Here is a 17,733-nt window from a genome sequence, read left to right as displayed (position 1 = left end):
ATCAGAAAAGTGTATTTAGTTGAAAAATGTTTGATGATAAAATAAGCACCTAAAAATATTTTTATGAAGTGTTCTCCCCAAATAATTAGATCCAGAATTCACTTTAGTTGATGAATAGCTGTGCTTTCTTCTCTCTCAAACAAAAGAAAACCTAGCACTTATAGAATGTAGAATCATTTTTATTTTAATTAAAAACTTTTCCTGAGTAAATTAAATATTTTAACAAAGATCACCTTGTCTCAAGTTTTGTATAGAAGCAAAATTAAAAAGCTGCATTACCATAAGTTTTATGATTTTGTTATTTCTCATAATTCAGTTTGCTTTGTATAGAAAGTTCTTTCAACATTTGTCCGCATTCTGTAATCAAAGTGAGGTCTAAAACAAGGGAAATTATATTAGTTATCCAGTGGACTGGAAATTCATTGGTTGTATATGCGGACATTTATAATACTGAATAAATGACAATCCATTCTGACCTTGAGAGGCAGAAAAAATGTCAAGTATATGTCATATATTTATCAAAATCATACCAAAAGTAAGAGAATAATCTTTAAGGTGAATTTAGAGCAGCAACAACAAAAAATCTAGTTCATTCAATTTTGCCCTCTAAAACTCCTTTCAGTTGCAGATTCTTTTGTATTATTTCAAACACTAATCCTCTGAGTGGGTAATTAACGGACCAGAAAAGCCATTTGTGGAAAAGAAGAGCCATAAGGCTGAAAATATTTCTTCACCGAATGATCTTTAAGAAGTAAATAATTATGAAAGGAAAAAGATTTGGGATGACCAATCTAAATCTGAGGATAATTAGAAGGAATAGAGTATGAAAATCGAAATGCTTGGCATTTACAATAATTCTCATATCATAAAACTAATTAAATATTTAGAAACCAAAAATCCCCTCACAATTTGAAGGAAAATAACCCATGACAAAAGGGTCTGTAACTTTGCAGATAATTAGCAAGGGTTATGGGAAGGAAAAGCATCACAGATTGGCTCCAAGGTTCTGCAAGGTCATGTCTTATTATACTGTGTCTTTTATATGGTCTGGTAACAAGTTTCTTGCTAATTTAATCGAACTAGGGCATCCCATAGTGAATTCCCATTTCCCTTGTTAAAAATGTGATATTTTCTCCAAGTGCAAACTGCAGTAAGCTAACATTTTTATAAATAATTGCTCCTAATTGATACAGGTCATAATAATTTTTGGAATTATTAAAAGTGAGTCTTGAAAATTTGAACACAGAAGTGATGCTTTTCAAATATTTCATCATTTTATGGTTTTCTCTGCTTAAATTATCTTGTTCCTTTCATTAAGTAGTTAGTCCTGAAGACCCTGTAAATGAAACTTAGTCTCAATGGCATTCTTTGTAAATAAATACTTCTTACATTGCTAATAAAAGCAAGTGCATTTATGTTGAATGTGCATTTTTGCAAACAAGAGATTTTGTACTGTATTAATAAGGCTCTGAGCGAGTCAAGCCTAATTTGCATTCAACTGACCCCAATGTCCAGCAAAACCTGCAAGGAATTCCAAAAATTTCTAAAACATAGAAAGCCATTTCTAGCAAATCAGCATTGCCACTTCAAAATGCCTCTTTTAGTAATTAATGTGGAATTGTGGAGGAAATTTTTGATGTTTCTAAGATGCAAATAAACTTTAAATAGTTAAGTGTGCATACTTTGTGGTTGTTGTTCATAGCACAATATTTTATTCAGATACATGATTATGGAGGGTTTCACCTTTTATGTTATTCATACTTTCAACACATTAAAAATAGTATGACAGTCTTATAGTATCAAGCTTAGACAGGATTTTTTTTTTTTTTTTTTTTTTTTTTGACATGGGCAGGCACTGGGAAGTGAACCCTTGTTTCCGGCATGGCAGGTGAGAACTCTGCCACTGAACCACCATGGCCCGCTTTTAGACAGGATTTTATAATCCAGCTTTTATTGTCTCCACTGAAGATTACCTGCTATTTACATTTATTTCCTTTCTATTTTTCTTATACTATACTCTTTTCAGTCAGATAGGTCTGTTTGTATATTTGTAGTCCAGAAAGATTTTGTATTTTTGCTTACAATTATTATTTAAATACTAAATTGGCTTTCTAGAATTTTTTACAGCTAATCACAATGATTTATTAATAGTTGCAGTTTTTAAAAGTCAGCGTTATGTTTAAAACTTTACGCAAATGCCAATATGCAGGAGATTGAATGGAATGCTATTTCCCTTTATTCCTTCCTCCTTCCTTCCCTCCTTCTCCCTCTCCCTCTCTCTCTTTCTCCTTATTTATTTATTTATTTATACATGCAAATTATGTATCCAAGCCTATACCAGTGTTGAAGCATGTTATGCTGAAGGCTTTGGTAGCATCTTTATTTAATGATGATTTCAAATTATTTTAAATAACACAATATTCTATAATGCTTAGAAAATTAAATTCTAAATTCTAAATCTTCTACATTACACAAATTATTAAATAAATAATGAGAACTTAGTTATGAGGCAAATGGGAACATTGCTATAGAACACCTTTTTTGCTATTAATTGTATATTAATTACACACAATTTAGCTTCCTAATGTTATGTTTACCTAGCAATTAGTTAGGCTCACCAATCATCATTAATAAATATTTAAAGAAAACAGGACTTATTTTTCCTGGGTAAAACAGAATAGAAGTTTAGGGGTTAACAGAAAATCTCATTATGAAGTAAAAAAAATAATAAAATGAAGGTTTGATTTAACTTTCAACTCAGTTTCCCTCCTGCAACTCTATGAAGTTGATTGTAACCTTTATCTTGGCATAGAGTTACTTTTTGTCCCCTGTCAGTCTGTCTGATTACTTTGTTTGAGCAAATCTGTTTGTATTGGGACTCACTGATTGGTGTTCTAGTCCATCTGTATAAAAATTTATTTTAAATTTGGACTCAAGGAGGGCTAGGTTTATTGGTTATTTGGAAATGTCAGTATTTGAAGAAGTGATTTGGATACTTTTTGGGTACTTTTTTCCCCCTTTCTCCTTAAATAGATAAGCTATCTCTTAAATGTTTCATTATTCAAAACTATGTCTAAATTGGCAAAATTCTCTGAAAATAGATGTAACAGATTGAAACAGAATTGAATGGTGTTTATATTAAGCATGTTTATTTAAATGCAGAATTAACAGGTTAAACATTCACAATTATGTCATTCATTCAAAAACTGAATTCCTATTATGTTGCAGGCAAGTAACTACGTCCAATAAGAATTATAGGTTAGCAGCTTCTCTTTTCTTTCTTTTTTTTTCTTGCCATTTGTGGTAAGGTTTCAACATTTTTTAAACTCACCGTTTGTATAGAATATCATTTACTTATTGATATATTAATTTCCCTTTAGTAATCAAGGCTTAGTAATTAATCACTCCATTAGTTAGAGAATGGGTTAGTATTTGTAATAATTCAACTGTAGATGGTCTGTTCATTTGTAACACATAATACACCTGCGAATGTGGCTTAAACTCTTCCAGTGTACTTCCAAATGATTTTCTTATACTTGGCACCTTTGGAAAGGGATAACTTGACAAAACGCTCTGGTGTCTTTACAAAATTTAATTCATCTTCAAAAAAGTAAGTAATTTTAGCTAAACAGAAGTTAACTCAGGATAGGAACAGATCTGTTATTGCTAATATTTTATTGTTGGATTTATCCTCAGATGTCACTAAGAAACTGCAGTTGTTGAAGCAATCGTCAATGAACTTACAGTCTCAGTACAGTATTACTAATTCTAGGGGATGATTCCAAATTTTAGCAAACTTGAATTTTTAGTTTCTGTTATGATATACTGAGCTTTTCATTTGAATGCTGGAGTATTTGTTCAAGTTGGTAGATTTTGCATTTTTAATCTTCCTTAGAACTGTGGTGAATAATGGCCCCTGGCAGGAGATAATGAAATTTTCTTAATTTATATTTTCAAGCAGAAGCTTCAATTGAAAATGGCATCCTATGGCCTGGAGATATAGCTCTAGTGCAAGTTTCAGGGGAGCTGCAATAAAAATGCAGAGCTATCGGTGATGGGGAATGATAGGACAGTGAAGAAGTAATTTAAGAAAGAAAAGAGAATGTACCAAAGCCTTATTGCAGCATATCTAATGATCTGCTGAAGATTCCCAATGGTTTTTGGAGCATGACTGGAGAAACTAATGTTATCTTGCCAAAACAGAAGCCCTTGCTTAATCAGCAGAACAAGACTATTGATTAAAACACCTCTCACAATAGATTACACATGGAATCTCATCTCCATACTTTGCACTTGGTAAAGTGTAATAATGAGCATAAGATAATCAAAGGAAGAGTAAAAGCAATGAGTAAAAGCAATTTGTTGGGTATTATACAATTGAAGATTAGCTTTGGAATGGAAACAAATTTGCATGAATAGTTCAGCCTATTTTTAAAGCTGTACATAGGGAAGAATATGAACAAGAGAAATAAAAGACGTTCTGCCTCTTTAAGATTTGCAAATCATTGCCCATCTTGTATGAGACTGCTTGTTACTATTGATGTTTTTGTTGTTGTCCCTAATTCATATTTATTGAGGTCTGTCATCCAGCAAGGCATTGTATGAAGAGCTTGCTTGCATTGTCACATTTAAAACTTTAACAACAAATTTAGGAAAATGGTATCATTACATTTTCCAAATGAGAAAGCTGGGAATGAAAAGGTTTAGTGATTACCTAGGACTCAAAACTAAGTACTCAGCCAGACTAGAACTTGAATCCCAGTACGTTCTGATTCTAAAGCCTCTTTTAATTACTAATCATCTCAATTAGCAAATGATTTTGCTCCTTTCAGCAGTTAAACAATATGTCATAATTTTGTTTTTATACAATTCTCAGATTAAAAGAAGTAACGTGTACATTGTGCCATTAAACTTTCAAAGTTTTAAAGGATTAAGGAAAAACAATCTACCGATAGCTTATTTGTGTTATTAATATTTCATTTTAATAAAGCCACCAATGGAAAGATGTTTCTTCAAAATACTGCACTTGGTAAAGTATAAATGAGCATATTGTCATAAATGTATGACAATAATTTTGGAGTAATGTGTGTATAATATATAAACTTAAATGGTACTACATTTTGCAAAATGCCTTTTTATCAATTATATATTTTTTAGAAAAATGTATCTTGATTTTAGAAAGTGCTGTAAGTCCCCTAGAAGTTAATATTGATATGTTGAGAACATTGAATAGATCTGCAACATGAAATACGCCAATTGTAAAACTTTAAACTTGTTACTGTTTGTTAATTATGGTGGCTGAGATTCAGTAAAGATCCTTTAAAAAGTAGTTTTCGGGTGGGCCACGGTGGCTTAGCAGGCAGAGTTCTCACCTGCCATGCTGGAGATTTGGGTTCGATTCCTGGTACCTGCCCATATTTAAAAAAAAAAAATAGTTTTCAAAGTTTATTTTCTTACATATTGTGCACAGCCTGGACTGATATCACTAACTTTAGATATTTATTCTAATTTTTGCTAATAAGAATATGCATTCATATTTTCCTTACATCGGAAGTGATGAGTTATTAATGTACAAAATTATTTCCTTTAGCTTTTGAGTTGTTCACTTGGCTTCATGCCTGAGTAGAATCCCTCTTCCCTATAGGAATGAGTTTTTAAATCATTTTAAAATTCAGGTTTTTTTAAATAGCTTTATGACCTATAAAGTACGATTTAGGATTTTCTTTGTTGTAGTTATTAGGTTTTATGAATAAAATGTAAGTTTTATAAATATTAATGTCATAATATGCTTATTCTGGCATTTGCACTCGATAATGTTAGAAAGCATTTATTATTGTTTTATTTTTACTTATATGGAATATATTGTACTTTAATATAGATTGATGTGTGGTTGATGTATGATTTAGAATAGTTGAAAATGTAGAGGAAGAAGTCTTTAATATGGTAGTCAGAAAGTTGCAACCAAAAATAATATATAGATACAATATTAGGAGGTAGTTTTGATAGTTTTTCGCCTGGTGATGTGGAATAATGATAAGCTTATTTTCTATACAGATTTTAATTGTCCCCTTTTGAGAATGTTTGTAAATGTGGTTAGGAGAATATTAAAAATGATTAAACCTTTAGAATTTGGGACTGAATACTTAGGTTCTTTTGTATTTTTTACCCCTAGGTAGTGTTAACTCAAAAATTATACTCTGGAAATTGCTTAGACAGTATTTGCAAGGCCTGCCTTATGCTCTTTGAGTTCACTATAAAACTATATATATATCATGTGTTAATTCCCTTCCTCTAGGTGGTCTACTTTATTTAAATTTATTTAAATAAGTAAGTCAAAGGTCAGATACAGGAAGAATAGCAATGCTTAAAATGGACCACATATTTCTATTATTCCCCTTCCATGGGACATAATAATTTTGTAGTTTGTCAACATTTAATTCTAGATTTATTTCAGGTTATAATTTTTCATTAGCAAGTTTTTAGGAAGATATTATTTTCTCTTTATCTGTTAAAAATGGTTTTGTGTACTGAAAAATTATACTTATTTAGATGACTTGGGAATTTATAAGTGACTAGCCTGCTTGCTCAACATTAGAGCAACCAAAATCTTTGATTCTAAACATTAAAATTAGTGAGGAGACATGTTAACACTGTAAAATATACTTCTGCATAAATTATATTTATTACTTGTTTTCTGTTGCAGCTGTATTTTATTAAAATTTACAGCACAAAAGATGTGTTGTCATACATATTTATTCTTTACTAAAGTATATAAGCCATGTCCCCAGTTAATACTGGTGCTCCTGGTCTCTGGAAGACATTTTGAGAACCACTGCCTTAACCAATCCTAAATCATCTGTGCATCTCTCCAAATATGAAAAAATATCAGTCTTTTAAAGATTGAAGTGTACAAAAATCTAGAATCCGTTTTCATTTAAGATGAACAGTATAATTGTTTTTCCATCAAAATGTAATCAAAGATTTCACCTATTTTTAAAATCCCATTTAGTCTCTTTGGCCTTCTCATTCATCATCAGTTATATTCACAAACTTTACTAACCATTTGGATGTCCTCAATTTTTAATGAATAATGAACCCACATTAAGTACAAAACATACAGATATTTTGTTAATTCAGTGATACCTTTGCATTAAAGATGAAGAAGTGCTTTCTGCAGAAGGAGATAGAGAAAATCATTCCAAGGACTATAAACCCAGTTGAGAATACTAACAACTGAATGCCTTTCCTTTCTTGGCTTAGTTGTGCCTTTTCATTTTCATTAGAACATGAAGCAGAGCAGTTGTTGGGAATTTACTTTGCTTCTGTTGCTAAGTAATTGCTTTCTTTTTCCCCATCTTATTAAGTGATAGCACTTTATAGTTTTACAGTCTTACCAACAATATATTGATTAATGAATTTCTTAGTACGAACAGCTCATATTGTGGCATTTCTTTTCCTCTTGTGTCCTCAACTCTACTCAATCTTTTTGGAAACTTAAGGTTATTTGCGTCATTCATGAAAGAATACATATACTTTGTATTTTTATTTCTATAGTTTGTCCAAAAGCATAAATTCATTTTTATGAATTGAGATACGGTATGTAGCACTCTAATTTTCTTGTGTTACAGTGGTTTCTACTTGCTGACCCTTTAGTGTTTTAGCCCTAAAATTCTAGATTTTCTCAAAATATTCTGTTGTGCTTCTGATCATTTCAAATGTAAAATTAACATTTTGACACCTCGGTAAGCTGTGAATTCTTGAAATGTACATAATTTTATTTGCAGGAACTCCATGAAGTCTCTTTACCTTAGTTTAACCTAATAGCCATAGAATTAACCCTTTCTGTGGTCTCAAAGTGAATGCTTTGTGTGATGTGATTACTAAAAGAAATAAAAGTTATGTGGCTGGTATAATTGTGGTAGTTTCTTTTGACATTAATTTGAATTTGTAATGGTGGTCAGAATATTAATGCAAAGTTGTTCAGATAAAAAGTAAATATGACAGTTGTTTTTCATTTTATGGTATTGGTCTTCTTTCAAAAAAAAATACGATGGAATCAGAAATGCTTATATCCCTTGTACACTTCCTTCAAAATATACTATGAAGGAGGCCACAGTGGCTCAGTGGCAGAGCTCTTGCCTGCCACACCAGAGACCCAGTTTCGATTCCTGGTGCCTGCCCATGCAAAATATACTATGACATTGACAACTATAAAGTTATAACATTCTAAATATTTTATTGAAGTCATATTTATTCATCTGATCTTCCAGTGGAAAATAATTGGGTAATTTTTGATGTATCTTTAAAAAAATTTTTTTAAGTTGTGGTAAATTCCCAAATCCTTTGAGCTACTTTCTCCTTCCCTTCAAAGAGATTAAGAAACTTTTTTTTTTCGAGATTAAGAAACTTTTAAGAAAAGGCAAACCCTCAATATTCTGTAGTATTTAAGAAAGAAGAAAAATGAAATATGAGAATACTGTTTCTAGATTTCTTGAATACTAGATAATGAGCTATTGGGAAATATTAAGAACAAGCTGCTCTTTATAATTTCATAACATGAAATAGGTTCTGTGATTCATGTTAAAGTAATTAATTTACAGAACATGGAGAACCATTAGCAATTTTCTTCAACTGATTAACCAATTTAAAAGAACAACAGAATAATAATAAGAAAACCTGGTGTTGCAGAAGAACATAACATTGCACCATTTACATTATACATGTTCTTAAAAATTATTACATATGGTATATTTTGTATAAAAAAAGGGCATGTTATAAATTAATCATGGTGAAAGTTATTCTGCTTTTCTGTACAAGCAATATCAGTTATAATTTATTTAATATTTAAGACTCTTCTTTGAAGTTTATTGTATTATCCTTGGGAATATAAAATTTACCTGGCGATTAATCCTGGAGAAATTTTCCAGTTTTGCTGTTCTTCAAAGGACAATCAATCCACTTTTGAGATTATATTTGAAATGGCGCCAAGGTGTATAACTTAATGTGCCTACCCCAATTTAACATGATTCTCTTGAAATTGTTCTTTAATTAGTTGTTACTCTGTGTAGTAGTTAGGTTCAGGTGTCAGCTTGGCCAGGTAAAGGTGCCTAGTTCTATTGCTGTGGACATGAGCCAATGGAACGTGAACCCCATCTGTTGCTGATTACATCTGCAATCAGCTAGGACACGTGCCTGCTGCAATGAATGATGTTTGATTTAATTGGCTGGCGCTTAATGAGAGAGCTCAACGTAGCACAGCCCAAGCAGCTCAGCATACCTCATCTCAGCACTCGCAGCTCAGCCCAGGCATTTGGAGATGCAGAAAGGAATCACCCTGGGAAAAGTTATTGGAACCCAGAGGCCTGGAGAGAAGGCCAGCAGAGATCACCCTGTGCCTTCCCACATAAGAAAGAACCTCAACTGAAAGTTAGCTGCCTTTCCTTTGAAGAACTGTACATCAACTAAATAAATCCCTTTTTATTGAAAACCAATCCATTTCTGGTGTGTTACATTCCAGCAGCTAGCAAGCTAGAACACTCTGTAAACTGGCTGCTTTTTCATTCTTTATATTGCCATTTTATAGTTCAGTTATTCTGTGCACTACAGAATATCTGATACTCAAATTTTAAAATAAATTTTGTTGTAGTGGTCTTACTCTGTTTGCTTTGCCTTTTTAACTTATAAACTATCAGAAAAAAAGAGAGAACCCTGCAAACGTTATATCCATTGGTTTTTTTTTTTAATCATCAAATTCTAAAGGAAATATTTCTTGTCTTTGCAAAGCTTGGCATTAATAGACATTTTTTAAAAGACCATTTGTAAAATTTCATATCACTTAAATATTTTACTTAGAATGCTAACATGTTAGAATTGTATTGAATTAATGACAAAACAAAAATAAGGCAGTACTTCCATATAATTTAACAATAAATAAGACATTCTAGGGACTAAGTTAGTGACATTCTTTTAAGACAAGATGGATAATTTAATGCTCACATAAGAAGCCTGGACTTGGGGTAATTCTAGGGTTGATTATTTCTGCTGTCCAGTGACCCCATGAAGGATACAGGTTCTTTCCATCTTTTCCTTTCATACATCCTCCACTTGTCAGCTGTTCCCCTCATGATCATATGATGGCTGCAGCAGCTCCAAGCATCTCTCTTTAGGATCAAAGAAGCATTTCCCAGAAGTCCTCCAGCAGATTTTGTCTTGTGTCTCACTGGCTCTCATGGCATCCTAGCCTTGTTCCCAGACAATCACTGTCCAGAGGGTAGAATGACCTCAACTGGCTTAGATCAAACAAACTACACTCCCAAAGAGCATTCATGAACAAAATTGACTTTCTGTAACTGCAGGGAAGAGGGTAAGTGAAGTGCTTTTGAGTAGTTAACACATAGGGAATGCCACATTGTACCCAGACTTGATTTATATCCTAAGAGGGCTTGAATTTTTGAGAAAGCACAGAAAATGTTACCACTGTTAAAGACATTTACCAGTTTCTCAGCTTTCCAGGGAAGTCTGGTTTGGCCTTACAGGGAGTGAGGTGATGAGTTGCTAACCCCTGTGTATTCCTTTCTGGTGTGGAGGGAGGAAGGCACTTCCCTCTCTTGGGCCCAAAGATTTTAAGAGTGAAGACTTCATTTTCCTTTCACTCTGCTCATGCCATTCTTTTAAATATTTTTTTGGGGGGGGGGGGTACTAATTTAGTAGAACCCAGGTGCATAATCATCGCATATTAATAGTATAAGCTCATTGATCTATGTAAGTAACAAGAGTAGCAGTTGTACTTAAACATTCAGTATGTACCAGGCACTGTGCTAAATGCTTTAAATGTATTCTATCATTTATTAGACCATGCCACATAAGGCAAGATCTGTTGGCCTACTATCTGGTATTCAAGTATGCTGAAAATGCCACAACACAAAACTAGATTCAGAGGATAAACTTAAAAATCCGACACCTCTTTATTTTAGTATGCTGTCAGAACTTACCTCTGAACTGTTCAGTTTATGATTACATTTCTGTTCAAAGTCATATTTCTATTTTTAGTGGTAATTTCAATTCTACATATAGCAGCAAGTATCCTGGTAAGTTGGGCCCCCCTGCCTACACCCTGCCCACCCCAGGATATGTTAACTATATTGAACTTTCAAATTAAAATGTGTAGTAGAGTAATTGAGAAAAGTTATCTATTTTCAGTTTACTTCAAGTTAGAATGTAGTGCTATCTGTGATACAGAAATATTACAGCATAGAAGTTATATAAATCATCTTTTTTTTTTAAGAATATAAAACAGTGTAATTATCAGTGGAGGTTTGTTCTATACTTAGAGTTGCTTAAAGAAAATAAGAATCAGTTCTGTGTTGTATTTCTTAAATGAACAAACATATTACTATGTGACACAAGGATGATTCATTTTGTTTTCCAGGTGCAACAATCGAACACAGTGTATAGTAGTTACTGGGTCAGATGTATTTCCTGACCCGTGTCCTGGAACATACAAATACCTTGAAGTTCAGTATGAATGTGTCCCTTATAGTAAGTATGAAGTGTTTTCTGTTTTGTTTTTTCACCTTCTCCAGTATTTCTTGTTGATGCTGAAAGACTACACATGTGAAAGAAGCATATGTTTATGGCCTACAAAACCATTATGCATGCAGAGCACTGACAGACTTGGGCCTCCAATTAGCTTCATCAAGTGTGGAAGGAAGCCATAGTGTGATGCTGGCCAAGTGTCTGTCTGTGTTCTTAAGTGTTTGGCTTTTAAGGCTAGTGTTTTTCCAGAAAACAAACTTGAATTAGCTATTCAATAGGGCAGATAGAAATTTGTGCTTTTGCCCAATACCAGTTGCTGACAAATTGGTTTGGCTCACAGTTTTCTAAAGAAGGAATTGACTTCAGTTTTAATCATGAGCTACTTGAATGGCTACCTGCTATTATGGTAACTTTAGTGCCTAGTAAAAACTACCGTTGTGATAACTGAGGAAAGTGCTTTCCTGAGTTCCGTTGTGGTTAAGGGAGCATTTCTTTACCAGATTTAGTGGTGAAATCATCACACAAAATGAAATTGATAGCTATGGCAAAACCTTGCAGATATTTCCACTTTCAATTTTGTAACATTATTTTTAGTAGGCTCCTACAAAGGAATATTTAAAACTCAATTATTATATAAGTAGGCTTCAGCTAATAATGTAATTAATTCTGTGTAGTTTTTCTCCTAATCTCAAAAGTCATACTTCCAAATTATATTTTATATTTCCAATAGAAAAATTACCTAACATTTTAGACACCTTAAAAGATTGAATATATTACCTGACTTTCATAAGCTAGTTCAGTAGTATTCTTTGATTCCTTTTCTGTTAAATTGGGGGATAAAAAATAAGCCTTCACCTTAATTCATAGGCCTCTAGAAGGAAAAATTCTTCAGTAGCAATTTTACTGAGATCATTCTTATGTAGCTCTTTCCTAAAAATGTATGGGATTTCCAAAATAATGAAATTGCTGTTTCCAGAACATCAAAAACTGGATTTCTAAATTCGGACAGATTTATGCCCAAACAATCAATTTCTAAAAACAAGGGCCAAATTCTGATCTCCAATTTGGTAGTAACATTTTCTTACACATGCTGTAAAGTCACTCTGTCTTCTCTCTGCCACAGTTTTGGTATTTTGGCTTTTTGTGGGGTACCAGTTAAAGGCCAAACACAGATTTTCTTTTCATCCCTTCTCTGTGTTACTGTGAAATGGATGCTATTTTATGTTTCCAGTTTCTTCTATACCATTTGTAGGATTGGAGGCCTACTGAGTGCACTGATCTTTATATCATTTCTCCTGTGTGTAGTACTGGTAGCTTAAATACTCATTCTCCTGTGCCATTAAAGGAACATGTATTGTTTGGAGCTAACCAAAATTATTTTGTTCTATAAAGTCATTTTTACTTGAATCTAGCATGGTTTCTATCCTCAAATTAGAAAAGGAATACAACATCCAATCCAAAACAGTGGAATCAGTCAGAGCTGCCAAGAATTGTGTCTTTCTGGAGCCAGTTCCTGAAACCTAGTCTATAGTCCAAGAACAATGTTCTGCAAATATTATTTTCAGGCTCTTAAGTTATTTCTTGTACTTTTTAAGAAAGGAAAATGTGGATGTCTTCTGGAACATCTAACTTTCAAAATTTTACTTTTTCAGTCCTCCAGAAATATTGTATAATGTGCACTAAATGTGCACATTGCTAAACTCAGAGAAGTATTTTTTTTTTTTTAGTTTTTGTCCTTTAAAGAAAAAACACACACAATACCAGTAATTAATTTGCTGTTACCTTTCTAGATGTTTGAACGAGACAGAAATGAATCTATGGCTTTTTTTTCCACCACTTTTTGCTAAAGAATAGTAAAAAATATGATCCTATATGCTGTACAGTAGTGACACACTATAAATGGCATGATTTTCATAATATTAAAATGTAATGCCAGGAATCATTTTAAATTATTCTAATCTTGAGAAGAACTTTATACTTCCTTATCCGTTTTTACTGTTCTTCTCTCCTTTTGTTTCTTTATACTTTTGAACATTATCCTAGCCCATATACTTACTTTTATGTTAAGCCTCTAGCTTTTACATTCCTCTTGTTTTAATAGTGTTTTTGAACTTTGTAACATTTGTATACTCTTTTTATACCTGACTCAGTTGATAAAAAGTGTCATTATCAGATATCATTTATTATGTGTCTCTTACTACTTGGCTTTATGCCAACTTCTATCCAGAGCAAATCCTCCAGGAGTGGGTACATTTTAAACTGTTTCCTCCTATTGTAAAACAATTTAAGATATATTCTGAGATTTCTAAAATTTTTATAAAAAATTTGCCCTGAAGAAACCATTAGAAATGTTTATAAACAGACATGCATTATATATAACATCTCTACATGCCCATATAATGGCTATGTCAAATAATATCCTCTATTATTAATAGAAGTGTTAGGAATTGAATTTATGTGAAAAAGTCCTAAGAAGTCATTAGACTCTTGGAAAATAATGAAGAGTAATCAAATTTGAATTTTGTATTCTGCAATTGGTTGATTTTGATTTTGATTCCTTTTATTTCAAACTATCATTATATTTTAATAATTATACCATAAATTTACCTACAGGTTTTACTTGATGAGAAAATAATCATTACATTAATCATTGCTAAATTATTAGTGTATAAACATCTGAGATGATTAAAAATGAAATAGTGTGTCACTTCAAATACAGAGTATGTAGGCTTTAGGTTGTTTCGGTCGATTTCTTGTCTTGCATATCCATGTTAGTCCTCCACTGATGTTGGTGGGTCATGTATTTGTGTTTGGTCTATAGAAAAATGAATGTATCATTATGAATTAATTCATGCAGTCTTTTAAGTCAAGTTGCAATATATATGGGGCGTGTGATGAAGAAGGCAGATTTTGTTAATTTCATTGTGTTTTTATACAGTTGATAGAATTTTGGAATGCTTTTGAAAGGCTAATTTGACAAATATTAGTGACAAATATCTGTCTTTTGGATTCTCATAAAATAATAATGTAGAGACTTGTACTTTTGTTGAAAAAATCTACATTTTATTGAGTCATCAAACATCAAAGGCTTTATTTGATCATTTTTACGTTTGGGTGTTATGTGTCAATCTCCACCAGAATTATAAATTATACGTAATCCATGTCCATTTTCTTTTCCTTTAAAATTGTGACAGTTAAATCACAAAAACAGTGAATACATCCCTATTTGATATGTTGCTTAATAACTGTGCTGTGATTTTAGAATATCAATGAAATCCAGCCGTTTTCTATTAATAGAAAACAAAATATACTTCCTACGCCCTTTATTGAACTTGTGATAAGTTCTGTTATTAATACATGAACATATTTTAAAATGTATTATCCCCTTCATTTGCATTTAATTAATCGATTCCAGTAAAACCATCCTTTCCTAAAAAAACATACAGCTATAAATAAAGGTACTTCTAGCAGTCACAACACTAATGATTTCTCTTATCCTCATTTTCTCACCACGCCCTTCCGTTATTGATTCTAAGCAGGTATCATATTGCTCTTCACTGAAGAGTAATTTTAGGACTAGTGGTTTATTTAAAAATGAATTATCTCCAAGTTAATAACACTGAATTTCTTCTATTTAATAAGAGGTAGTAAAAAGTACACATTATCAGAACAAGTATGTTTCCTGAAAGTGGTTAAATAGACCAAGCAGCATCAGGGAGGTGGTGGCTCAATGTGTAAAGTTATATGCTATTCTAGTGGCAAAATGTTTCCATGGTTATGTTTCTCCCAAAGCTGTTTCAGGAGGTCAATATTTAATCTTGATTAATTATTGCAATTTTTAAAAATTAATCAAGCTAAGACATCTTAATGAAATGTGCAACTATAGTGTCTTTGAGTAATCAGTTTGGAGATATAGTATTAGCACAATCTAATGCATTTTAATCAGGGAAGAGGTAGAAGCACAGACATTAAACTGGTCATTTTATGAAATTCAGGCAACATACTTCAAAGCCTATAGAACATCTAAAATACTATTTTGTGGTTTGTAATCATTAGAAAACTATTACCAGCAAGATTCAAATAGCACCTTTATTAGCTACATAACTATTTCTTTAAACTTCTTGGAGGGGGGATTTTTTTGTCATTTAAATCTACTAATCAGGTTTGTTTTAAGAAAGCATTTACCTTTTATGGGGTCTGTGGAGTAGAGGTATTTGCTTTGAATGCTCAGTATGATTGTCCTTGCATGCTAGCTTGCTTTTTGTGTAAATTGATGATGGTAGAAAATGTCAAATTAAGCTAACCATAATTCTTTCTTCCTTTTTCTCCTTGCCTACTGTGCTTGCTTTTCCCTTGTATGTATTTTGCTTATTTTTTTTAATAGATTTAGTAATAAAGTTTGAGATATATGATATAGAGAATTTAATTTGAATTTTATAAGATTAAGTATGTATAAACCTAAATAAGTTAATTTGCTAATTCTTATTGGGGAGGAAAAAGGCATTACCTTACTCTACCCTATCACAATATTTAGTGGGTTGGGAGAGGGATGTATATATTTCTGAAAAGGAGGCATTTTCTTTTATAATTAGGGTGCATTATTTTAGAAATAGAAAAAAATAGAAAACTGTTCAAACATGTACTGAAATGCATGATCATAGGCATCTAACTTAAATTTATCTTAGAAAAATTGTCAGCATATCAGTATTTATTAAATTTGACCTATACTCCAAAACTGAGTTGTCATTTTTTATGAATGTATTTTCCTAGTTCTATTCTTATCTAATCTGGGTCAATTTAATAATTGAGTTCACATGATAAATGGGGGTGATACACCTATGCATGCATTTATGTCTATAGCATACATATATAAAATAAGACTTGATAAGAATGCTAAGTGACTTTGAAAGGCAAGAGTATGTATACCATGCATTAGTGAAGAGTTTCATTATTTATTCAGGTACACTAAGTGAAGCAACATGCCAACATATTTGTATTGCCTCCTTAATCTACTAAAATGATTGATCTGTGTTCTTTTATGTAACATTAGAATCTTTCTCCTGCTAGGTTTTCCTGTTGTGTGTTTCTTTTATCCAGAGTAGTGCAGCTCTTATTCTTCCTATATTTAGCATCTATTACGAAATTCAGTCTTAGACTAATATTCAATTTATTTTAATCTTTTTTTCTTTTTTTTCTTGCACATTTTTTATTTTTCTTCCGATGCTTAAAATAGAAGTGGAGCAAAAAGGTAAATAATGTACACAGTCTAAACCCCAGCTCCCTGTTATGTGCCTTATGGATGTTAACCTCCTCCCTTCCCTTCCCCCTTCAACACTCCTGATATTAAAATAATCAGCAGGATCTCATAAATGCACCTCATAAAGAAGTCGTCTGTTTACAATGAAATTATTTGACTGCTAAATCTGGTGATGGGGTATAAATTTTGAAGTCGGCGAAGGCGGGGTGGGGTTTGTCTTTTCTCTGTTTTCTTTTTTGCCCTTTATCTCTTTTTCTGATACCCTTGAATATTTCTTGTTATTAAAGTGTCATCTTGCCTGGCTTCCAGTACCCTGTCCATAGCATGCCATGTTACAGGGTTTCCTGGTTGTTTCATCCACGGCTTTCCTCGTATTTACTTTACTCTTCTCAGTTCCTAATCGCATTTTCTGAATATTTATGTTTTTTAAACCGAAGCACCTTTGTTTTCAGTCCAGCTTCTTTAAAAGTTCTAAATAAACCTCCACATTGGGTTTTCTGTCCTATGTGTTTTCTTTTTGAGTTTTGTTTTTGGGTGCTTATATGTGGGCTAGGGGAGGGTATGAAGATCGAAATGAAATGTTATACTTTGAAATTAATGGAAAATACTGTTATTTATAGGCTTGAAAGTTTTAAAGCCCAAATTGTAAGATAAAAGCACACAGCAAAATTTAAACTGTTAGCTCGATTATGAATGATCTTAAACTTTGGTTTCTATTCGTGAGATTACACCCTGTCCATTTTGTATGCTGGTACACTGATTATGGTAACTTCAAGAAAGAAGAGTAATACTTATATTAAGTATAAAATAATGATACAGTTGAGTGCTAATAAAAAAGTAATTTTTCTTTTTTGATTTATAATTATTAAAATTTGTGTTTGCTTATGTGAATAATTATTAAATCATTTGAAATTTTAAGTTTTTAACTTGGCTTAATTCTT

General features: G+C 32.1%; 1 protein-coding gene across 19 annotated transcripts in view; it reads left to right on the top strand.

The window, feature by feature from the left end:
• Positions 1 to 17,733, top strand: part of ADGRL2 (adhesion G protein-coupled receptor L2) — a 204,405-nt gene that overhangs the window by 138,937 nt on the left and 47,735 nt on the right. For all 19 annotated transcript variants that reach the window (XM_077120493.1, XM_077120492.1, XM_077120491.1 and 16 more), the window contains one exon: positions 11,429 to 11,538. In XM_077120493.1, the coding sequence (XP_076976608.1) occupies positions 11,429 to 11,538 (110 nt within the window). The remainder of the gene's footprint in view (positions 1 to 11,428; positions 11,539 to 17,733) is intronic.

Source organism: Tamandua tetradactyla, chromosome 11 (assembly GCF_023851605.1).
Source record: "Tamandua tetradactyla isolate mTamTet1 chromosome 11, mTamTet1.pri, whole genome shotgun sequence".
NCBI classification, from domain to species: Eukaryota; Metazoa; Chordata; class Mammalia; order Pilosa; family Myrmecophagidae; genus Tamandua; species Tamandua tetradactyla.
Note: the sequence above shows the minus strand (reverse complement) of the source record. Positions and strands in the feature narration are given on the sequence as shown.